The 25,363-nt window shown below is 43.0% G+C and overlaps 1 protein-coding gene across 4 annotated transcripts in view; it reads right to left on the reverse strand.

The window, feature by feature from the left end:
- The window catches only part of PKNOX1 (PBX/knotted 1 homeobox 1), a 388,408-nt gene that overhangs the window by 10,791 nt on the left and 352,254 nt on the right, over positions 1-25,363 (reverse strand). For all 4 annotated transcript variants that reach the window (XM_033942740.1, XM_033942741.1, XM_033942742.1 and 1 more), the window contains 2 exons: positions 23,151-23,227; positions 5,698-5,870 (listed from right to left, as the gene is read on the reverse strand). In XM_033942740.1, coding sequence (XP_033798631.1) covers positions 5,698-5,870; positions 23,151-23,227 — 250 coding nt within the window. The remainder of the gene's footprint in view (positions 1-5,697; positions 5,871-23,150; positions 23,228-25,363) is intronic.

Below are 25,363 nucleotides of genomic sequence, written 5' to 3' on the forward strand. Positions count from 1 at the left end.
CACAAATCCTCTCCATGTGACTGAGTTGGGAAATGCAGTTTGCACCCTGAAACCCAGAAGATTTTTTCATAGGATGCAGCCTGTGCTTAAACCCCTGACAAGGTCAGGGGCAAGTGAGCTTCCAGGGAATGAACCCTGAGTCCAGGAAGGTGGCACACAGCAGGCTAGCTCCACAGATCCACCAAAGTTTCTCAGTGAAGCAGGAGTTCGGCTCCGTGGGACTGTGTCCTTTCCTCCGACAGAGGACCACCACAAAGGGGTCTCAATAGGACAGGATTAACCAATAGGCCAAGTACGCATGTGCCTAGGGCCCGAAATGGTCAGGGGGCCCGATGAAGGAGAGCATCAACATTATTTTTTCCAAACGGCAATGGGCCCCTCCAGCATCGATCGGCAAAGCAGCCCCCCCGATCGACAACACAGGCCCCCCCCCGATCAGCAACGCGGCCCCCCCCATTGACGGAAAGTAAGACAAGCAAGCAACGCAGGTAAGAAAGGCAACGGGAACTGTAATTTTGCAAGTGGTGCTGCTTGCCCAAAGCTTCCCTCTGATGTAGCTTCCTGTTTCTGCCTGGGTGCATGGTGGGGTGGTGCGGTGCAGGGGGCCCAGTGTACTTGTGTGCCTAGGAGCCCTCGACAAATTAATCCTGCCTTGGGTCTCAAGGCACTCAAGCCACTGAAAAAAAGAATTTTAAGCGAAAAAATAAGAAAAAGATGCAGAGCAAATCCAAAAGACTTCTGCATGGACTGCTTGCAAGAATTGAAAACTACAAGGGGACTCTAACTCTCTCTGAGGTGGGAGGAGCATGTGCTCAGAAAAGTGTTTGGATTTCTGCAACTCCCAGATTGTGGGAAGGGATTGAACACCTAGCGTACTGAATCCGGTAGGGATGTAACAGAAATAATATTATACAGGAGCCACTGTGTCATTTAGAGGGGAAGGCTTCATGTTACTGAACCAGAGGTAAGTTCATAGAGCTAAGAATATGAGAAAGATATACTGTAGAGTCCAAGATGGCCTGTTATTTCAATGTGAACTAAGACTTCTTTGAAAGAATAAGATATACATATCACATATTCTATGCACTAGTGCTGCCCGATTCAGAGAAAAAAAAATTTAATTCGATTTGATTTGGCCTATTGAATTGATTTTTTTTATTTGATTCACTTTTCCTGCCCAATTGGGTGTTGTTGTTTTTCTAATGGCCTGGTGGGTTTATTTTTGTAGCCTCTTCACCCACCCCACCCTCCTTTACCTTCTCTAACCCCACACTTGTGCTGTGGTATAAGCAAAATAAAAAATAATTTTCCTCTCTGTTAGGTCCTTGCTCACTCTCGCTAACACCAGATCTGGCAGGATACACATTTCAAGTCTGACATATTGTAATCACAAAATAGAAAATAAAATTATTTTTTCTACCTTTTGTTGTCTGGTCATCTTATTATTCAAATCATGTTGGTCCCAGGCTCTGGTTTCTGTTTGTCTTTTGTTAACTCGCTCACCATCACCAGGGTCTCCTACCCATTGGACAATTTCTTCTTTCTCCATGCTCACCATTTATCTTTCGTCTCTGTACCTTCCCTTCCACTATCATATCTAACATTTCTGGGTTTTTCCCACTGTCTACTATCTCTCTCTCTCTTGCTCTCCCTGCCTTGTGCCTCTCTATTCTCCTCCATGCAGCATCTTTCCCTTCCTCCTCTCCATTATCATGTACAACATTTTCTTCTCTCTCCTCCCTGCCCTCCACCCTGTGTCCAACATTTTTTTCTTTCTCTCTTATCCATGCATGTCTCCCTCCCCTCCACCATATGCAAGATTTCTCCCTCTCACTTTTATCTCTTTGTTTATTCCTGACAGAATTCTGTACAAAAAAAATTCAAATTTCTGCGCACAAAATTAGCAAATTCTGCATGTTTATTTGTCAAAATTTTAACAATATTTTTGCTAATCATTGTCCATATTCCATTTAAAACAGTTAAAATAAAATGTTTTACTTAAGAACATAAGCAATGCCTCTGCTGGGTCAGACCTGAGGTCCATTGTGCCCAGCAGTTCGCTCACACGGCAGCCCAACAGGTCCAGGACCTGTGCAGTAATCCTCTATCTATACCCCTCTATCCCTTTTCCAGCAGGAAATTGTCCAATCCTTTCTTGAACCCCAGTACCGTACTCTGCCCTATTACGCCCTCTGGAAGCGCATTTCAGGTGTCCACCACACGTTGGGTAAAGAAGAACTTCCTAGCATTCGTTTTGAATCTGTCCCCTTTCAACTTTTCTGAATGCCCTCTTGTTCTTTTATTATTTGAAAGTTTGAAGAATCTGTCCCTCTCTACTCTCTCTATGCCCTTCATGATCTTGTAAGTCTCTATCATATCCCCTCTAAGTCTCCTCTTCTCCAGGGAAAAGAGACTCAGTTCCTCCAGTCTCTCAGCGTATGAAAGGTTTTCCATCCCCTTTATCAGACGCATCACTCTCCTCTGGACCTTCTCGAGTAAAGCCATGTCCTTCTTAAGGTACGGCGACCAATATTGGATGCACCATCGGCCAATACAATGGCAGGATAACTTCTTTCGTTCTGGTTGTAATACCCTTCTTGATTATGCCTAGCATTCTGTTTGCCTTCTTAGTGGCCCCTGTGCACTGTGCCGTTGGCTTCATTGTCATGTCCACCATTACCCCCAAGTCCCTTTCTTGGGTACTCTCATTTATTAACATCCCTCCTATCGTATAGTTGTACCTCGAGTTTCTGTTTCCCACATGTAATACTTTACATTTCTCAACGTTGAACTTCATCTGCCATCTCTTCGCCCATTCCCCTAGTTTGTTCAAGTCCCTTTGCAATTCTTCGCAGTCCTCTTTAGTCTGACCTCCACTAAATAGTTTGGTGTCGTCCGCAAATTTTATTATCTCACACTTCGTCCCTTTTTCTAGATCATTTATGAATATATTAAATAGCAGCAGCCCGAGCACTCGTGACCCTCCTCCAGTCCGAGTAGTGGCCCTTCACTCCTACTCTCTGTTTCCTACCAGCCAACCAGTTTCTGATCCATCTATGTACGTCTCCTTCCACCCCATGGTTCTTCAGTTTCCGGAGTAGGCGTTCATGGGGCACCTTGTCAAAGGCTTTTTGGAAATCTAGATATATGATGTCTATGGGGGTCTCCTTTGTCCATCCATTTGTTAATTCCTTCGAAGAAGTGCAATAAGTTCGTTAGGCACGATCTCCCCTTGTAGAAACCATGTTGGCTGGTTATTAGAAGTTTGTTTCTTTCAAAATGTTCATCGATGTTTTCTTTTATCAGTGCTTCCGCCATTTTCTTTTTTTTAAAAATTTATTTATCATTTTCAAACTTATATCAAGCATATTAACTTGTACAGAAATAAGTTTAACATATGAACAAATTCCATCAGGTTGACATTAAGACAATGGAAAAGTAAAAAATATATGTTAACTTTACTCAAGTCCTACAATAGGATCCAAGATTAACAAAATACGAGAAAATAATGATATAAAACTGTAGAGCTGAGGGCTAATGCCTATATTAATCTAAAGAGCTAATGATGTTCTTCCTTCAGACGAGATAATGCCAAGAAATTAGTTAGCTGAAAAGGTTCATAGAAAACATACTTAATCTCACGGTGATTCACTATACACTTGCAAGGGTGCCTTAAATAAAATGTAGCCCCTAAAGCTAGAACACCTGGCTTCAAAAGAAGAAATTTGCGTCGGCGCTTCTGCGTCTCACGTGAGAGATCGGGAAACATCTGTATTTTAAGTCCATGAAATTCTTTTTGTCTGTTTTTAAAGAATAGTCTCAAAATCCATGCCTTATCTGGCTGAAGAGCCACCATTAAAATTAATGTCGCTGGAGTTGCCATTTCTTTATCTGATGTCTCAAGTAACGTTGAAACATCTAATACCTCTGAATTTTTAATCATGTGATGTTGAACTTGATTTTTTGTAGGCAAATAGTAAACCTGAGAGAATGGAGGTAGACATTCCTACGTAACTCCCAGTATTTCCTTTAAATATCGTTTAACCATTTGGGAAATTAATCAATCTTAGGTTGTTACCACGAGCCTATTGATCATTCCTTTTTAGCTCTTTTCGGCCTCTTTCTTACTCTTCTCTTTTTTACTTTTCTGCTACCTATCAGATTTCCATCTTCTCTCCCATTCCCCATCTCAGCCCTTCATTTCCTTTCATCTTCAATGTACCTCCATTACCATATTTTTACCCTCTGTTATATCTATCTTCTTATCTTCTTTGCCACCCTCTCCTCCACCTCAGGGTTCTATGATTCTCAGCATCTTTCTTCCTCCACCCTTATACCCTGATAGCTCCCTATCTCTTCCTTGCTGCACTCTTCCTTGTGGGCCAGCATTTCTCCCATTTTCTTGCTTCACTCATTTCCAGGCATCTCTCCATCACTCCATTCTGCTCTTGTATCCAACATATCATTCCTTCTCCCCTTCTACCTGCTGTGTATCGCTCCATCTCATCTACCTCCATATCCAACACCTCTCTCTCTCCTTTCCTTCTGCCCTATGTCAAATCTCTCTAATCTCCTCCATGCACCATCTTTCCCTTCCTCCCCTCCATTATGTGCAATTTCATCCTCTCTCCTCACCATGCATGTCTCCCTCACCTCCCCCTGTGCCACCATCTTTCCTTCTTCTTCCCCTTCCCTCCCCCTGTGCCACCAGCTTTCCCTCCTCTTCCCTCTTCCCTCCCCCTGTGCCACCAGCTTTCCTTCCTGAAGTTCCTATCACCCCTCCCCTCCCCCTGTGCCACTAACTTTACTTCCTCTTACCTCTTCCCTCCCCCTGTGTCACCAACTTTCCTTCTTCTTCTGCCCTGTACACCAAGGTTTCTTCTTCAGGTCGTGGTATCCGCAGTGACTCTCACATGCTGCCTGCTGCTAACCAGGAAGACTCCCCTCTGCCATGGAAAGACTTCCAGGTCAGCAGCAGGCAGCATGTGGGAATTGCTGCTAAAACTGCAACACATCGATACTGACATGGCTTGCACAGTGAGATTCTGCGTGAGAAAAGGGAATTCCATTTCTCCCTCCCATCCCTCCATAGTTTTCCAATCTCTCCCTCCCATCCCCTTGTGCAGCACTTCCCTATTGACTCTTCCCCCCCCCTGTGAGACCTCAATTTTTGGGTCTCCTAAAAAGCAGCAGCAGCGAAGAGGCTGCTTGAGTTGTGGCCTGCCCGCCAGGGCTTCCCTCTGCTGTGTCATCAGTTATATCTTCAGTGATGTGGCAGTGGGAAGGTCCCGGCGGACAGGCCAGGAGCAGCCTGTTCACCACTGCTGCTGCTTTAGGAGACCCGGAGGAGACTCAGGACTCACTGAATCGGTGAGTCTGATTTTTTAAGGAAACAAATCGATTCAAATTGATTTACCGAAGTGAATCGATGAATCGATTCGAATTGGTGAATTGGGTAGCCTTAACATGCACTGTGAATCCTTACTTACAGGATAATACACCCCCCAAGCATATGCTGACTGCTATTTATATAAGCACTGAGTTCTTAAAGCACATTGTTTGGTTAACTGTTATATACCTATATTCACTGTATCAAGACACAAAAAGTGGAACACATTTTCTATAATTTTCATTTGTACTGGGTCCTTTCTCACTAGAGAATGCATTTTCATTTTACTGCCTATCCATACTCTTTACCTTCTGAAACTGTAATCTCATTCGGTTGTTGCTGAACAGCTCCTGATGCAATTGAGTCAGGCCAGAATCTCTGGACAGGTCGATTCTGTGAAGTTTTTTTCTTTGTTTTGGGGGTCTCAGCACAGCTGGAATCCAACATGGGCTGAAGAATACGCCTTCGGGCATTAATGAACCTAAACAAGATCAACAAAGAAAATATAAAACAAAGAACAAAATTCAAGGGAAGAAAATCTGAGCAGATATTCAAAATTATCAATCTGAAAAGACTACATATATGGCTTAGCTCAGTAGTAGTGCTGTCCTTCAGGTCTTGCATTCACGGAAGCAGGAAGTATGCTGGACCCGACAGAGAAGAAGACTCGAAGCTGGCAAGAGCAGCGAGTTGTGAATGCTGTACTGCCAACGGGGGTGGGGGTGACAAAGAAAGAAAAAGAGAGAGGAGGGGAGGGGATGGGAGGAGGAAAGAAATGCTGTACTTGATTGGGGTGAAGGAGAGGGAGGGAGAAGGAAGATCAGGGAAGGGAGAGGAGAGGAAATAGAGATACCAGACCATACAGAAGGGGAGAGGGAAGGAGGGGGAGGAAAGAAAGGAGATGCCAGACCATTCAGGGGAAGGAGAGATGCTAGGGCATGGAGGAAAAGAAGGAGGGAGGGAAAAGAATGAGAAGAGATTCTAGAGCATGGAGGAGGAGGGAGAAATGGAAGGGAAGGAGAGGAGAGAGGTGCTAGGGCATGGGGGTAGGGAAGGGAACAGAAATGCCAGACCATGGAGTGGGGTGAGAAGAAAGGAAGGAAATGAGATGAGAGAGATGCCAGATTATGGGGGAGAGGGTGGAGATTGAGAAAAACGGAGAGGGGTTAAAGCTGAAATTAATCATGTACAAAGGAGATAAGGGGCACAGGATAGACAGTTTATGGAAGGGGCAGAAAAGCACAGTTACTTACCGCAACAGGTGTTATACAGGGACAGCAGGCAGATATTCTCATATATGGGTGATGTCAACCACGGAGCCCTGATGCAGACAGTTTCACAAGCAGACTTGCTTGAAGAACTTTTAGAAAGTTTGCGACTGCCGCACCGCGCATGAGCAAGTGCCTTCCCGCCGACGTAGGCCGCATGTCTCCTCAGTTCAGATAGCTAGCTAAGAAGCCAACCAGGGGAGGTGGGTGGGTTGTGAGAATATCTGCCTGCTGTCCCTAGATAACACCTGTTAAGGTAAGTAACTGTGCTTTATCCAAGGACAAACAGGCAGCATATTCTCACATATGGGTGACCTCCGAGCTAACCAGAATGGAAAGGTGGGAATGTTGGAAATTCAGGAGAATACATTTTGTAATACTGCCTGGCCAAATTGGCCATTTCGTCTGGACCACGAATCCAGACAATAATGAGAGGTGAATGTATGAACCAAGGACCAAGTGGCAGCCTTGCATATTTCCTCAATAGGAGTAGATCTAAGGAAAGCTACAGACGCAGCCATGGCTCTAACTTTGTGGGCTGTGGCTCGACCCTCTAGATGCAGTCCAGCCTGAGCATAGCAGAACGAGATGCAAGCAGCCAACCAGTTGGAGATTGTTCTCTTGGAAACTGGATGTCTCAACTTATTAGGATCAAAGGAGACAAAAAGTTGAGGAGAAGATCTATGTGGCTTAGTCCTTTGTAAGTAGAAGGCCAAAGCACGCTTGCAGTCCAGAATATGAAGAGCTGTTTCTCTAGGGTGTGAATGAGGCTTTGGAAAAAACACTGGAAGTACAATAGATTGATTTAGATGAAAATCTATAACAACTTTAGGTAAGAATTTAGGATGAGTGCGGAGTACCACCTTGTTGTGATGAAAAATTGTGAAAGGTGGATCCGCTACTAAAGCTTGTAGCTCGCTGACTCTGTGAGCAGATGTGAGAGAAATAAGGAAGACCACTTTCCAAGTGAGATATTTGAGATGAGCCAAAGACATTGGTTCTAATGGAGGCTTCATCAATGTAGCAAGAACCACATTGAGATCCCAAACTACTGGAGGTGGTTTGAGAGGTGGCTTGACATTGAAAGTCCTTTCATAAATCTGGAAACCACAGGATGAGCAGAATGAGGTTTCCCCTCTAGTGGCTGATGAAAAGCAGCATTCGCACTGAGATGGACTCTAATGGATGTTGATTTGAAGCCTGATTGTGATAAATGAAACAGGTAATCCAGAACTGAAGACAAGGAGGTAGACTAAGGCTCCTTGTGATGAAGGTTGCACCACACAGAAAACCTAGTCCATTTCTGGTTGTAACATTGTCTGGTGGAAGGTTTTCTGGAAGCCTCTTAAAATGTCTGTTACAGATTGAGAAAACTCTAGGTTGGAAGTTAAGTTGAAAGGTACCAAGCTATCAGATGTAAAGATTGCAGGTTGGGATGAAGAAGAGAACCCTGACCCTGTAAGCAGCGACAGAAAAACTGGTAGAAGTAGTTTCCAACATATTCAATGAAGCTGTGTATGCAATGTGCAGCGGCAGCAAAAAGAGCAAACAAAATGCTAGGAATGATAAAGAAGGGGATCACGAACAGATCAGAGAAGGTTATCATGCCGCTGTACCGGGCCATGGTGAGCCCTCACCTGGAGTACTGTGTCCAGCACTGGTCGCCATACATGAAGAAGGACACGGTACTACTCAAAAGGGTCTAGAGAAGAGCGACTAAGATAGTTAAGGGGTTGGAGGAGCTGCCGTACAGCAAAAGATTAGAGAAACTGGGCCTCTTCTCTCTCGAACAGAGGAGATTGAGAGGGGACATTATCGAAACATTCAAGGTACTGAAGGGGATAGACTTAGTAGATAAGGACAGGTTGTTCACCCTTTCCAAGGCAGGGAGAATGAGAGGGCACTCTCTAAAGTTGAAAGGGGATAGATTCCGTACAAACGTAAGGAAGTTCTTCTTCACCCAGAGAGTGGTAGAAAGCTGGAATGCTCTTCCAGAGGCTGTTATAGGGGAAAACACCCTCCAGGGATTCAAGACAAAGTTAGACAAGTTCCTGCTGAACAAGAACGTGTGCTGTTAGGGCTAGTCTCGGTTAGGGTGCTGGTCTTTGACTAGAGGGCCGCCGCATGAACGGACTGCTGGGCATGATGGACCACTGGTCTGTCCCAGCAGAGGCAATTCTTATGTTCTTATTCTGCAAAGCCGGCACCAAGACCAATGGAGTTGGTATAATTGCTGTGGCTATAGACTACGAGGAAGAAGACCTCAAGGAAGAGTGTTCCCTTGATCTGGAGGAACGCTTCGTTGGAAGCCTCAAATTAACTGGCCTGACTAAGCTCGGTGTCTGAAACTACTGAAGGGATGGCTTAGACAACTGATCTGATGGAGACACTGAGAATAACGGCCCCTCCGGAGATGACTTGGTAGATTTTGTCGAGGATGAGGGCTTCCCCATCGAAGAGGGTTTGATCGAGGCCGAGGCAGAAGTTGAGGTCGAAGCTTTTAGCCCCGCAGAAGACTTCATCGAAGTCGAGGTCGAGGACTTGTCTGGAGTTAAATCTATGCCCCCAAATATTTTTTCCAGTTGAACATGACGTCGTTTAAGGGCTCGATTTTGAAGTGTAGCACAGCGAGCGCATGACTCCGGGTGGTGATCCGGCCCTAGACACTGAATACACCACTTGTGTGGGTCAGTGAGTGAGATCACGCACTGACACTGGCTGCACTTCTTGAACCCCGTAACTGGCTGGAACATGGAATGGAAGATGGCCGCAGCTAAATTGAAGCCTGCAGGCTGAGGCCGCGGAACAGGCCCCACAGTGACACGACCCCCCTCCCCCAAAAAATCAAAAAATCTTTTTTTTTTTTTTGTTAGTACACGCACAAAGCAGCAACCCTGTCAAAAATGAGCCGCAGTGATGAGAAGGCAGAAAAAGAACTAACTCTTACGCAGAGCCTTGGAACGAGGGCTTCTCAGCTCTGCGGAAAAACTTAGAACTGAGAAGCTGAGGAGATTCGCGCCCTATGTCGGGTGGGAAGGCACTTGCGCATGCGCGATGCGGCAGTTGTGAACTTTCTAAAAGTTCTTCAAGCAAGTCTGCTTGTGAAGCTGTCTGCATCGGGGCTCTGTGGTTGACGTCACCCATATGTGAGAATATGCTGCTTGCTTGTTCTGGGATAAAGATTTTTTTTGTTTAGTTTTACAATGGGTGTACTAATATTCTAGTGCTCACTACAGTGTTTAAGATATTGCCTTTCCTAGATGCACCCTTGTTGTATGACTCGTGGATTATTAGTAAAAATAACTTTTTATATAGAGGAGGGGGTGTTAAAAAATGATCAGCTCTGGGTATCAAGTATACTAGATGCACCATTGGATAGAAGGAATGGAGTTTGGAGTTGGCAGTAGAGGAAAAGGGTACAGATATGAGAGACTTCCCTAATGAATAGAGTTCCCGGGAGAAATATAAGGAGAGAAGAGAGGAGCTGCAGAGTGAATGCACTGATAAGTCAATAAGAGGAGTTTGAACTGTATGTGGAAATGGATAGGGAGCCAATGAAGTGAATTGAGGGGAGAAGTAATGTGAGCATAGCGACCTTGGCAGAATGTAAGTCGTGCAGAATTTTGAACAGATTGAAGGGGAGAGAGACGGTTTAGTGGAAAACTTGTGAAACGCAAGTTGAAGTGATCTAGAAGAGGGTGATAAGAGTGTGAATAGGGGTTTTGGTAGTATGCTCATAAAGGAAAGGTCAGATTTTGGAGATACGAGGGGCCACTGAAAAGTTTTCAGCCCAACCAAGAAGAGAATGATATGGAGCCATGATACTTACAAGTTATTCCATACTTTTCTTGACACTTTTTATTTGATTTCATATCATTGAAATGAAAAGTGTAGGTTTCATGGCTCCATATGATTCACTTCTTGTTGCGCTGAGAACTTTTCAGTACCCCTCATATTTATTTTTATTTATTTAATTTTAAAATTTCTATACCATTTAAAACTAAATGGTTTACATGATTTACATACAGAAAATTGTAAAAAACATAATTACCATATATCATTTTTATTAAATAAATATCAAATACAATAACTAATTACAATATGTTAAAATATAACAACACAATTTGAAAATTATAAATATATAATCAAACATTAACATCCAATAATAAATAATTATATTACTGTAATCTAATATCTCCCACCTTTATCCCTCTCTATCCCCCCATATCCCTGGACTATTAGAAAAAAAAAAAATATATATATATATATATATAAAATATGATAAAATAAAATTTTTCTAATAAAATACAACTAAGTACTTTAGGGGTTAAAATATTTAAAAACGGTTGTCAAATATTAAGTAAATTCCTTCCTTGTTTTGTGTCTCAATCAGAAATACACATACTTTCCATTATTAGTAAATTAATCATTCAAGTATGCCAATGCCCATATTTTGGATTTTGAGACCCTATCCAAAATGAAAAAATAACCTTCAAATCAGATAAAATCACCCTTTTCAAAAAATCTATATAACCTTTAGGTATAGGATGCTGAATATCAAATATCCAAAATAAACTATAATTATTACAATGCCACTTAGTACTCCACATATTACTAACTTTTGAAAATATAATTACCCAGAATTGTTTAACTAATGGACATTCCCAAAACATGAGATAGTGTTGCTTTTTGATGTTCACATTTCTTACAAGAACCTTCAGAAATAATTGTCGCTCTATATACACGCCAGGGTGCTATGTATAATCTACAAATAAATTTATACCCCGTCTCAAAGTAAGAAAGGTCAGGCAGAAGACCACATAGTAACTTCAAAAAACACTGTTTATGACTTCCATTCAAATTAATTTGTAATTCATCATTCCAAGCCTCAGCCACTTTAGAAAAATCTAATAATGGAAAATGCTCTAGGCAATGAACGACGAAAATATCTTAAAAGAACTATTTGTTGGGCATTTAACCAATATGTCTCTGATAATTTTTCAAACATACTTGACAATAGAGAAGAAGCAGACAAAGAAGATACATATTGTTTGAGTTGTGAATAAGAAAAAATATCTAAATTTTTCCAACTGTAATCAATAATGTACCTTCATCCATTAAAATTTGATATAAAAATATAATATTATCTTTTCTTTCTTTCAAAAATCCTACTGCATTCATACTCAGTGGAAAAAAAACACATTACCATTAACAGTCAACAAAGGTATAACCTGAGATTTCAATTTCATCTGAAAACAAATCTGTCTCCGTGTGGATCTCAAAGGTGCAATCAGAAAATAAAAACCATAATTAAATAAACAAATCCTTAGGAAACATATCCATAAAATAATACCAAACACTTATTCAAAGAGTCATGAGTGATTCTACAATCAACACTAACTCCCTCTTCTATTAAACTGAGCTAGCAGTTTATAGCGCAGAGAGCCGTGCTGAATGGCCTGCGCTGCTCCTGACGCTCATAGGAACTCTATGAACGTTGGAAGCAACGTGGGCCATTCAGTGTGGTTCACAGCGCTAAAAACTGCTAGCACAGTTTAATAGAAGAGGGCCTAAAAAGGTATTGGCTAGAAAAGGCGTCTACAAACAATTGTATCTTAAGTAATTTTCTAAAACTACCCTTTTCACAGCATTTTTGTATTTGGCCCACAAGGGAGCTTAAGTGGTCTGTTGGATTTCTGCAGAGAAAGAGAGAGAGAGGAGTCAAAGATGACTCCAAGGTTGCAAACATAAAATAGGGAGGATGAGTGTGTTATCCACATAAATAGAGAATGTGGGAACAGAAAAGGTGGATATAGTTGAAAAGATAAGAAGTTCAGTTTCGGCCATGTTCAGTTTTAAATGGCAGTGAGTCATCCAGGCTGAGACTTGGGCCTGGTTTCTCTTTAAGGTCAGAAGTGAGTTTCTCATACAATTGGACTTTCCTGACCATGGCTTTCAATAGCGAAACTGTTGGATCACTTTCCTCTTTCCATCTCCTTGTTATACCCATCTTGGCAGCAGGGGACCTTCCAATGGGTTCCAACCAGGTATTATTCCCAATATGCATGCCTTTTTATCATCAACCCAGTCCATTTAAGTATGTGGCCCCAGACCTCTTTCCAGTATTTTTGTATTCTAGGAAAGTACCACCTTAAATGTTTTAAAGTGCCTCTGAGGCCCATAATCAAAAAATATAGATGTCCAAAAATCAGAACTTAGATGTCCTAATCGCCAGGATTCAGTACACTAGGGTGTTCAATTCCTTCCCGCAATCTTGGGGTTGCAGAAATCCAAACACTTTTCTGAGCATATGCTCCTCCCACCTTAGAGAGAGAGAGCCCCCTGAAATTCAGTCCCAAAGCCAAGCAACATACCTGAACAAATCCATGACAAGGAAGGGGATACTGGGGAAGCTCCCCAGCGACATAAACAATTTGTGAACTGGTCTGTTCTGCAAAACATGAAAACAAGCAATAAACAAGCACAAAAGCAACACAAAAAAAACCATTGAAGAACAATGTACAGCTAACTTGCTGTGTGTAATGAGCACCCACATGAAACAGCCTTCAGGATCCATCAACGAGCTGGAAGATCCTGAAGCCTTGAAAGAGAATAAGCAAGGCAGAAACAGGCGATTCAGAACAAGTGAGAGGGCAGGCCATACTGAATCCTCCAGGGACTTACAGAAAGAAGATTATCGAAGGCGAAAACCTAATCTTCCATTCTGTTACATCCCTTCTAGATTCAGTACGCTAGGTGACATACCATAGCAATGGTAGAGTCTAGGAAGGGACAGAAAAGCCTGCTCGCAGCAATGAGGTCCCAAAAGTGGCATCAGAGTGAGCCACCACTTCCACCTGGAAAAAAATGGTAAAGGTAAGAAGAGAGGACTAAGGAGCCGCCCTGCAAATTTCATCTAGAGAAAACGCACAAGACTCCGCCCATGAAGCAGCAACACTTCTAGGGAGTGGGCCTGAAAGAAAACCGGCAACACCTTGCTGTGGGAGATATAAACTGTAGAAATGGCCATACAAATCCATCGGGCGATCAAGGTCATAGATGCCGGTTGACTATGCTGAGGTGGAGCAGTCAGGACAAAGAGATCAGATATCAAAAAATCATGAGTCCTATCCAAAAGTGGAGCAAGACTCTCTTGACATCCAACTTGCATAAGATCTGATCCTTTCATTCCGAGCCTGTGGAATGAAACCCAGGCAAACAAACCTTCTGGGTGACATGGATAGAAGAAACTACCATCAGTAGAAAGGAAGGTACAGTATGTAATACAGAGAAAGGATCTCCGCATGAAAGAGCTTGAAGCTCCGAAATACACTGTGCTAAGACAAAGGCAACCAGAAAGACAGTCTGAGTGTCAGATCCAGAAGAGTAGCAGCCTTCAGTGGCTCGAATGGGGCTTCCACAAGGCCCTGTAGAACGATGGTAAGATTCCATAAAGGGAAAGGATGATGCAAGGGAGCCGCAAACAAAGTGCCCTTCTCAGAAACCTGTTCACATCTGGATGAGCAGGAAGCAAACTAGAACCCCTGCGTGCCTTGAAGCACGAAAAGCTTGCTATCGGAACTTTAAGGGAGGCCCCGCTAATCCCTTATCTAAGTCTGTCTGAAGAAAAGCCAGGACTACTTAAATGAGAGCCCACTCAGGCACCACCCAGTCCTTAGCACTGGGAAGCCTTCCAGGCTGAGGAAAAAGAAGTCATAGTTTAGGGTTTCTTGGACTTCAAGAGCATCGAGAGGACCTCCTCTGAATAACGGCACCTCATCAAGGCTGAGCGCTCAATAGCCATACCAGAAGACCAAAGCACTGTGGGTCTCCATGGGATTTGGACCTTGACTGAGAAGGTTACGAGGAAGAGGGAGGTTGAGCTTCCTGTCCTGCTGAAGACTGATGTGATCCGCAAACAATGGATGATGAGGCCAGTCCGGAGCAACTAGAATCACTAAGGGCTAAATTCATAAAGCAAACCGATAGTGTACCGATCGGTTTGCGAGCCCTTAGCGAGCAGATTTCCCTCTGGCCCGATTCACTAAAGTGTTTAGCGATCCCCTCCCGATCCGTGCATGCAAATGAGAGAAATGGCATGCAAATTTGGGAGGGCTAAACACTTTAGCTAACACCGATTGGGCTTGCTGATCAGAAAAGAAGTGACTGCTGAAGACCAGTTGCTTCTATCCTGGCTGACTCTCCTACCCTCTTCTGCCCTTTAAAACCACAGGCTCGCAATGCTTTTTAGCAGAGCAAGCCGGTGGTTTTAAATCCGCCGCCGCTGCCATCGGGCCTGACACTGCCCACCCCGTCCCCGCAAATATGGCAGGAGAGATGGCAACTCCCTCCTGCCATCGTGAAACCGCCATTGGCTCAGCCAGCCCACCCCTCCCCGTACTTTACTCAGGCTCTTTAAAATTATGGCAGGATGGTTCCCACTCCCTCCTGCCATATCTACAACTACTAACTGTCCCTCCCAACAAGTACCCCTAACCCCCTCCCTCACCGAATCCCTCCAAAAATTTGCCCCACTGCCGCGTTGAAAAAAATTATGGCAGGAGGGTTCTCACTCCCTCCTACCATTGGTCCCACCCAAAAACTAATGTAATGCCAGGAAGGATGCCAACTTCCTGATGCCACCCCCCCGGACACCCCCCTCCCCTCCCCTCCGTATCTTTAATGGAGCAGGAGGGGTGCTCAATCCCTCCTGCTCCAATTCCTCCAGTGCCGAGTCTAAGGACTTAGGCTACACCCCGATGCTTTGTGTGATGCATGGGGTGGGGCCTAAGGCCCTGATTGGCTGAGGCGCCTCAGGCTCCTCCCTTGGGAGGGGCCTGGGGCGCCTCACCCAATCAGGGACTTCCTTAGGGAGGAGTCTAAGGAAGTCCCTGATTGGCCTTAGTAACTTCCTTAGTAACTCAGCCAATCAGGGCCTTAGGCCCCACCCCATATATCACACGATGCACTGGGGCGTGGCCTAAGGCCTCAGACCTATGGCAGGAGGCATTGGAGCAGGAGGGATTGGGCACCCCTCCTGCTCTGTTTAAGATACGGGGAGGGGACATCCAGGGGGGGTGGCATCAGGGAGTTGGCATCCATCCTGCCGTTACGTTAGTTTTTGGGTGAGACCGATGGCAGGAGGGAATGGGAACCCTCCTGCCATAATTTTTTTCAAGGCGGCTGTGGGGCAAATTTTTGGGGGGGTTCGGGGAGGGAGGGGGCTTAGTAGTTGTAGATATGGCAGGAGGCAGTGGGAACCCTCCTGCCATAATTTTTCTAAACACGGCTGCGGGGCAAATTTTTGGGAGGTTCGGTGCACTTGTTGGGAGGTGAACCTCCTGATGGACATAGAAGGCTGATACCACCTTCAGCAGAAAGGAAGGTACACCTATGTCAGCAAAACGGAGAAAAGGTTCCCTGCACGAAAGATCCTGAAGCTCCGATAAATGCTGTTCCGAGACAATGGCGACCAGAAAGACAGCCTTGATCGTTAGATCCAGGAGAAGCATCCTTCAGTGGTTCGAGAAGGGCCTCTCCAAGGCTCTGCAAATGATGTCATGATTCCACAAAGGGAAAGGAAGATGCAAGAGAGGACAAAACTAAGTGCCCCTCTCATAAATCTGGTCATGTCTAGATGAGCAGTAAGTGAAATAGCGCCTTCTGCGTGCTCAAAAACATGAAAAGCCTGCAAATGGAACTTTAAGGGAGGCCACTGCCAGACCTTTGTTTAGGCCCTCCTGAAGAAAAGTCTCGAGACTATAATGGGAGTTCACTGCAGTCACTTCCTATGAGTGATCTGCACGGGGCAGGAGCGTAGGAAGATCGCTCCTGCCCCGAAAACCCACTAGACCACCAGGTAAGACTTAAGGGATGCCATAGTAGTTTTGTCACCTGATAAGAATTGGATATTAAAATTATACTTCAAGAATAGACATAAGGAGAGGAGCCTTACCAAGATGGTGTCCTGAAGGAGCGGCAGAACGCCATTGTGCCTTTTTCCTGCCTAGATGGTAAAAAGGAAATCTAAGACCCGGGTTTACCCCATGGAACCTGGGTCAATTCTTCAAGTAACTAGTCTGATGGATTTTTTTGTCGACCGAGGGCCTGAGGTGAAGCCAGATGAGAAGTCCTTGGCTGGAAGAGAGAGTGAGATGGATCGCTCTCAAACTTCCTTTGAGGCAGTCAGCTTCTCTCCGGAGGAGCAGAGAATGCCGGATCAGCCACGCTCCCGACTTTCGTCGGAGAAGAGTGAGGCCGCAATACTGGAGGGCAGCGAAAACGAAGATATTGCAGTACAAACAGTTTCCATCACCTCAGCATTGCTTCCACCATCATCTGTTGCCTTGGTTTTGTCTGGTGAACTGCTGGGATCTGCCACAGCGATATTACCCCCTGGTACTGTGATTAAAGAGATTGAATCTTCTTTTGCTATTGCTCCTTTGAAGAAACCCCCAGTGGTAGACTTGGACTCAATTTGGGAAGCAATTTCTATGCTACAGTCTTCTCTTGGAACTTCAATTCAAAAATTAGCAGTATAGGCCTCTGGATCTGCATTAGAAACTTCTAAATTATAACTGAAGTTGGGGAAATTAGAGACCAAAGTACTGGACCAAGAGAAAAAATTAGAAAGCTTAGGAACACAAAATCAGCTCCTAATGAGAGAAAATGGATATATTAATAGTAAATTGGAGATACTGGAGAATGCAACACGGAGACAGAATCTCAGATTGATTAATTTTCCTAAAGTACCTACTGCTTCTGCTTTAGATTTGTTTAAAAGATATCTCTCTGAGATCTTAAAAGTGCCTGAATCTTCATATCCTCCTATCTCAAAGATTTTCTATCTTCCTTTAGGAAAGAAAAGACTGATTGAAGATCAAATTGAACTAGGGACTGAAGCTCTAAATATAAATGATATATTGGAAAAATTGGACTCTGAATTACTTCAAACAGCTACCCTGTTTGTATAACTAGCTTTAGAATTGGATAGAGAATGGTAGTTAAACATATTTTTTTAAAGCCAGAGAAAACCTGTTTATGACCTATAGAATCTGAATGTATCCAGATGTGTCCAGAGTAACAAAAAAAAAAATAGAAACAATTCCTATTATTGCGACCCCAAGTCTTACAACTGGGAGCAACATTTGTCTTAAGGTTTCCCTATGTTTGGTTAACTTCAAGGAGATAGATATATCTTTTTTTAATCTTCACAGTTATCTAGATTTCTTGTAAGTAAAAGGCAGACTTTGACTAGTACACCAGTCAATATTCAGAAATAAAGTTCCAATATATACGTCAGGCTAATCCTCAGGATTCCTCATTTTCCTTTGTTCTTTAATAACTTAATTTGATTAATCTGTATATATTAAGGTTTTCCTCCTCTAGGGTTTGAGGACTAATTACAGCCTAGCCATATTATGATGTTATTTTGAATTGTATTGGAAATTTCCTTTAATCTCTTTTGCGAACTAGACTGTTTATTTCAGTATATGATGTATTTTTGGATCATGTTAAATTTGAAATTCTATAAATAAATTAAAAAAAAAGAATAGACATAAGGAATTTCTTGGTCAAAAAATTCAGATGTTCCCAGATGTGACAAAAGAAACCCAGAGATGTAGAAAACAATTCTTGCTACTTAAACCAGGGGTAACTGCAATGGATGCTGTTTTTCTTCTACAATATCCATGTAAATGTGCAGTAAAATATGTCTTGTAATTATATATTTTTTGAACCGTCGCAGTTATCAGGATTCCTTACCATGAAACGTCTTGAAGGGGAAATAGTAGTAACAACTTAAAAAAGAAAAAATGCTCTTGTAATCACTAACAGCTGACTGCCTTTTTTGTAGTAGGACGTTAAAGGACCCACGGCAACAAGAGGGCATCCGTTGAAAATCAGGGGTGGGAAATTTCATGGCGACACCAGAAAATATTTTTTCACCGAAAGGGTGGTTGATCGCTGGAATAATCTTCCACAACAGGTAATTGAGGCCAGCAGCGTGCCAGATTTTAAGAAAAGATGGGATTGGCATGTGGGATCTTTTCATGGAGGTAGTTAGGGGGTGGGCCATTAGTGTGGGCAGACTAGATGGGTCGTGGCCCTTTTCTGCCGTCATGTTCTATGTTTCTATGACTCCTTTTTTCTTTTATTGCTATGTATTCACTCATTAAAATCTTGGATCCCCTTAACTTGGGACTTTAATATTGATTAAGTGAATAATTTCCCTTCTTAACTTAATTTGTTTTGTTGTAAAATTGATTATCTCACTCAATTTTCTGTACAAGTGTATTTCTTGACAATTTGTTAAAATATTTTTAAAAAAAAGTAAAGGTTGAAGTTTACAATACATTTTACATCACATTACAAAACTTACATAACAATTGGTAAAAAAAGAACATCAATCAGCCTTGTTTATATTGTTGAACAAAAATATTAGTTATCAGAGAGACAGCTAAAAACTAAGACGAAAAAGCACCCTAAGTAATTCTCGAAATAGTGGTACATTGTTACAATAACATATTGCTCTGGACAGCCCATTCCAAAGCGTCGGACCTGCAATTGAAAAACAAGACTTTCTAGTGGAGACATACCTAATTTTATCTCTCTTTCTTGCATCCAACAGTATCCTATTTTCCGATCTCAAAACGCAAAAATATATTGTTAATAAGATTATATTGTGTGTATATGAAAAATGAATAGAAGAAATTGTATTACAATTAGTACTATTATTATAAGGGCGGGGTCAGGGGCAGGACTTGAGCAGGTCTAGGGCGGGGGCAGGGGTACTCAGTTAATATTTGTTAGACTTAGGGGGTACTTGGCTTGAAGAAGTTGAGAAACACTGCTCTAGAGGGTCTTGGGATGACAATCCACCACAGAATTCTTGAGATCATCCAGGTCTTTACCAAATAATAACTGCCCTTTAAAAGGTAGTCTGGCTGCGCACTACCCAAGGCTGGAGTAGGTTGGATGTCTTTTCTTATCTTCGACTCTGGCACTATGTGACTTCTTTGCCTTCCATGGTGCTGCTGGCTGCTGTTTATGACAACCTCTTTGAGTTTATTGGTTAGACGCTCAGTTGATTGTTCCCCTTAAATATTTTCGTCATTCCCTGTTGGATTTTTCCACTTCTGCTTCCGCTTGCTAAAGTAGTGAACCACTCAGTGAAACATGGAAGATGGTAAGTGGGATTCTTTAGGAACACTCCTCAAATACAAAATAAATCCCACTGAAGGGTTTGAAAGAGTTCATGGAGCAAAATGGTCTCAGTAACCTACCTGGATAAGGATAATTCAATCCTAGGATATTTCAATCCAATACCAAGTCATTCAAGGTTATGATTACCATCACTGATCAAATTATCTCCACCTCCTGATTTATGTAAATCAATTTTTACAGTATCATAAGTTAATTATTCTTTACTTTCTCTTTTTATACACAGCAAAACATCACTTACCTTAAAGTGTGCAGAGTATTGACAAGTCCAACAGGGACCCGTTTTGCCGCTAAACACGGCTTTTTCAAGGGTTCTCAGGACCAAGGAATCCACCAAAGGCTGACGAAAAAGCTGCTGACACTTCTGTGCCATAGAATACAGCCGGGACAAGGTTCTTACTACCCTGAGAGCCCCTTCTGAAGAATCCCACTGCTCTGAGATAGGGAGGTCAATATCTGGATGCCAGGGAAAAGCTGAGGACTGAGTGCTCACTCCATATATAAGAGAGGGGGAAGTAGGAGTTGCTGGCTGAGTGACTATATTCAACTCATGCAGAGAATCTGAATAAAACCCTGCAAGGTAGCAGACTTAAATAAGCGCAGAACCGTGGGATTATCTCCTGGCTCTAAAGCTAGAGCAGGATCTACCTAGCTGGAGTACTTTTCCAGGTCCCCAGCAATGGGAAGAGCATCACCCGAAAATCAGGGATCTGCAAAATAGACCTCATCATCAGTTTCTCCAGGACAGAGGTCTCAAGTCCTGAACAGCAGCTGACTGTGAAGAAGCATCCTGCAAGGCAATGCCGTGAGGAGACCACAGTGAGACTGCGCAGAAGCATGGCTCTGAGGAAAGGCATTTCATAAAAATTTCAAAAAGTCTGAGAAATCCTCTTAACCTTGGCACATGGAGTTGATGACTTTAGTTTGCATCTGTGGCATGTCGAGTGGAATTGTTCAGATTTCCAGGCACCAAAAATAGAAAAGGCCACCACAATGAGCTGGCTGCCCTTTTAGTCACTTTTCTAAGCAGAGGAGGTTAAGATGGCCATTCCTGTCTCTCCGGACCGCGCCACGCAGTATGTGGCGCAAGGATGCTCCTAAGGTGCCAAATTTGTGCAATCCTTACATGAATTTGGGGTAGAAGAGCCCAAGGACTCCATCCCAACCAATTTTGAGGCAAAAATTGCAGTTTTGGAAGTGCAGGGAACTTTTGAAAAAAAGATAGCTAAAAATTCATGATAGCCACAAGTAAGAAATTTGTGCCTAAAAACACTAATAAAACACTCCTACGAAGTGCAAAAATGGCAAAATTAGGATTTTTCAGGTTGGAGAACATGTAGAAACACCCAAAAACCTGAAATTCAGATATCCCATGATTCACCTCACAGGCTGTAACAGCCTTACTCACTGTGACCTGTGCTGAACATGTGCTGCAGTCTACCTCAGTCCTTTACAGTAGCTGGAAAGGAGAAGAATCACAACCTTAAGCTAGTAATGCCTCTTCAATGCTGATCTTCGGGCTGCCAGTCAGACACGGAGCCTGACTGAATTTCCATCCCCATGGACCGACAGAAGCACTTACAGAAGGGGGGAGGTGAAAAATGCAGCCAGCACCCTGTGGGACACTGCTGAGCCTCTTAGGGGTTGCCTAACAGCCTGCGCTCAAACCCCTGCCAAGCAATAGGTGAATGCCCCTTAGCTCCAAAAATACTTGTGATGGCTGGCTAACAGATGCCATCAGGTATTGGCCTGCCAGCTGCAGACCAGAATCTGCTTCTCCTCTACGCAGGCAGAGCTGAAACCAAGGTGAAAACCCCAAGCACAGGAAACACTAAATAAAGTTCGAAAAAATAGAAAATAGAGAGCAAACCAGAAACACTCCTTCTGGCTCACGTGCAGAAGGGAAAATTGCAGGTGGAAGCAGGGCTCCCAGTGAAGTAGGAGATGGCTCGCAGCCATGGAGAGATAACCTGATTGTCTAGAATGACACACCTATTGCACTGGAAAGTGGAATCAGAAAAGGTACAGAGAAGGGTGATGAAAATGATAAATGCGATGGGGTGACTTCTCTATGAGGAAAGGCTAAAGCGGCTAGGGTTCTTCAGGTTGGAGAAGAGAAAACTCAGGAGAGATATGATAAAGGTCTATAAAATACTGTGTGGAGTAGAATGAGTAGATGTGAATGGCTCTCTTTCCAAAAATACTAGGACTAGAGAGCATGCAATGGAGCTACTAAATAGATTTAAAACAAACTGGAGAAAATATTTCTTCACTCAGGATGGTCTTGGGGCTCAAGGATTTCACGTATGAAGAAAGACTAAAAAAATTGCGGCTGTACTCACTTGAGGAAAGAAGAGAACGGGGAGATATGATTGAAACATATAAGTACATCACGGGACGCGTCGAGTCAGAGGATGATATCTTCTGGCTCATGGGACCCTCGACCACCAGAGGGCATCCGCTGAAAATCAGGGGAGGGAAGTTCCATGGCGACTCCAGGAAGTACTTCTTCACCGAAAGAGTGGTGGATCATTGGAACAGACTCCCACTCCAGGTGATAAAGGCCAACAGCGTGACGGATTTAAAGAAAAAATGGGATATTCACATGGGATCTTTAAGGGAGTAAATTCAGGGGAGGGGATACTTGGAATGGGCAGACTTGGTGGGCTATAGCCCTTTTCTGCCGCTTTTTTCTATGTTTCTATGTAATTAAACTATGGAATTTATTGCCCGAGAATGTGGTGAAAACAGTTAGTTTAGCAGGGTAAAATATTTGGATAATTTCCTAAAAGAGAAGTCTATAAGCCATTAATAAGGTGGCTTGGGGAAATCCAGTTTATTCCTAGGATAAGCAGCATAAAATCTATTTTTCTCCTTGAGATTTTGCCAGGTACTTGTGACCTGGATTAGCCACTGTTAGAAACAGGATACTGAGCTTCATGAATCTTCAGTCTGTCCCAATATGGCAAGTCTTATGTTCTTATGTAGCTTTTTGTAACTTGGATGTGACTAAAACAGGTCTAGATAAAAACGTCCTTGTTTTTAGACATGGATGTTTCTTTCATTAAAAATCCCTTGTTGGATGCTCCACTTTTGGGCCTTCCCTAGTCCCAACCAAAACACACCCTCCTGTTATTTGGATAAATTTCAGTGTGAAATGTCCAAATACTGACTTCCCAAAATCAGGCTTTGGATGTTTTTAGCAGATGGATCTTTTTAAAGACATTTTAAGACACCCATCTGCTTTGAAAATGATCACCTTGATCTCTTACCAGTTATTAACTTGAAGAAGCGTTAGATTTGTCTGTGCTGCAATCTGTTTCTTTTCATCCTCTGTTGGATATGGATGCTGCATAGAAAAAAAATTTATTTAAGCAAAAATTAACTTTATTCAGGTGTTCATTTCTGATGTCTTCTTACAACAATTATTATTATTATTACTTATTAAATGAAATTATATTAATTAGACAAGCATGTCCTAAACTATTTTTATAAAAAACAAAACCATTCACCTATCTTTCTATATTTGGGTATACTGAAAGGCAAATAGATGACTGATTTGATACTTACCTCTTCTCCAAGGACAGCAGGCATATATTTTCACATGTAGGTGATGTCATCCATGGAAGTTGTGTGGATACTGCTAAATAATCTTTGAGGCAGTGGCTTTCCGCCTGATGTCAACACATGGGACCATCAGTTCAACATGTTACTTACCGTAACAGGTGTTATCTAGGGACAGCAGGCAGATATTCTCACATGTGGGTAATGTCATTCACGGAGCCCTGGTACAGACACTTTAAAAGTGCATTGCCACTTTAAGAAATGTAGAAAGCTTGTGATAGCCTGCACCACGCATGTGCGAGTACCTTCCCGTCCGATGTAGGCACGTGGCTCCTCAGTTCAGTAAGCTAGCTAAGAAGCCAACCAGGGGAGTTGGGTGGGTTATGAGAATATTTGCCTGCTGTGCCCTGGTGTTACGGTAAGTAACTGTGCTTTATCACAGGACAAGCAGGCAGCATATTCTCACATGTGGGTGACCTTCAAGCTAACCAGAATGGACTGGTAGGAGTGTTGACTTTCTAGGAAAATAAATTTTGTAGTACTGACTGGACTAAGTGCCCATTCTGTCTGACAAAAGATTCCAAACAATAATGAGAGATGAATGTATGAACCGAGGACCAAGTAGCAGCTCTGCATATTTCATCAATAGGAGTAGAACGAAGGAAAGCTACTAAAGCTGCCATAGCTCGAACTTAATGGGGTGTGACCTGACTCTCCAGTTTGCAGCCGAGCCTGAGCATAGCAGAACAATATAATCAAGAAGGGGATCATGAACAAATCAGAGAAGGTTATCATGCTGCTGTACTGGGCCAGGGTGCACCCTCACCAGGAGTACTGTGTCCAGCACTGGTCGCCATACATGAAGAAGGACACGGTACTACTCGAAAGGGTCCAGAGAAGAGCGACTAAAATGGTTAAGGGGATGGAAGAGTTGCCGTACAGCAAAAGATTAGAGAAACTGGGCCTCAAGCAGAGGAGATTGAGAGGGGACATGATCGAAACATTCAAGGTTCTGAAGGGAATAGACTTAGTAGAGAAAGACAGACTGTTCACCCTCTCCAAGGTAGGGAGAATGAGAGGGGAGGGAGGGAGTCTGTTATAGGGGAAAACACCCTCCAGGGTTTCAAGACAAAGTTGGACAAGTTCATGCTAAACTGGTGAGAATGGACTCATTTGGAGCACTAGTCTTGACCTAGGGGCCACCGCGTGAGCGGACTGCCGGGCAGGATGGACCACTGGTCTGACCTAGCAGCAGCAATTCTTATATTCTTATGTAATTAGCCAACCAGTCAGAAATCGTTCTCTTGGAAACAGGATGCGCCAACTTGTTAGGATCAAAGGAGATGAAAAATTGAGGAGATGTCATATGCGGCTTTGTTCTGTCGAGATAATAGACCAAAGCTCGCTTACAATCCAGAGTGTGAAGAATCATTTCTTCTGAATGAGAGTGAGGCTTAGGAAAAAATATTGGAAACACAATCGACTGATTGAGATGAAATTCAGTGACAACCTTTGTGAAGAACTTTGGATGGGTGTGAAGCACTAACTTATCATGGTGGAACACTGTAAACGGTGGATCAGCCACTAATGCTTGACATTCACTTACTCTTCTGGAAGAAATGAGAGCAATGAGAAAAAAACACACTCCAGGTAAGATATTTGAGATGAGCCTTAGACATTGGTTCAAATGGAGGCTTCATCAAGTTCACAAGAACCACATTGATATTGCGAACCACTGGAAGTGGCTTGAGAGGTGGTTTTACACTGAAAACTCCTTTCATGAATCTGGAGATGAGAGGATGAGCAGTAAGGGGTTTACCATCCACTGGATGATGAAAGGCTGTGAGAGCACTGAGAAGGACTCTGAAAAATATAGATCTGAGGCCAGAGTCAGATAAATGCAGAAGACAATCCAAAACTT

This window comes from Geotrypetes seraphini, chromosome 4 (genome assembly GCF_902459505.1).
Source record: "Geotrypetes seraphini chromosome 4, aGeoSer1.1, whole genome shotgun sequence".
Taxonomy (NCBI): domain Eukaryota; kingdom Metazoa; phylum Chordata; class Amphibia; order Gymnophiona; family Dermophiidae; genus Geotrypetes; species Geotrypetes seraphini.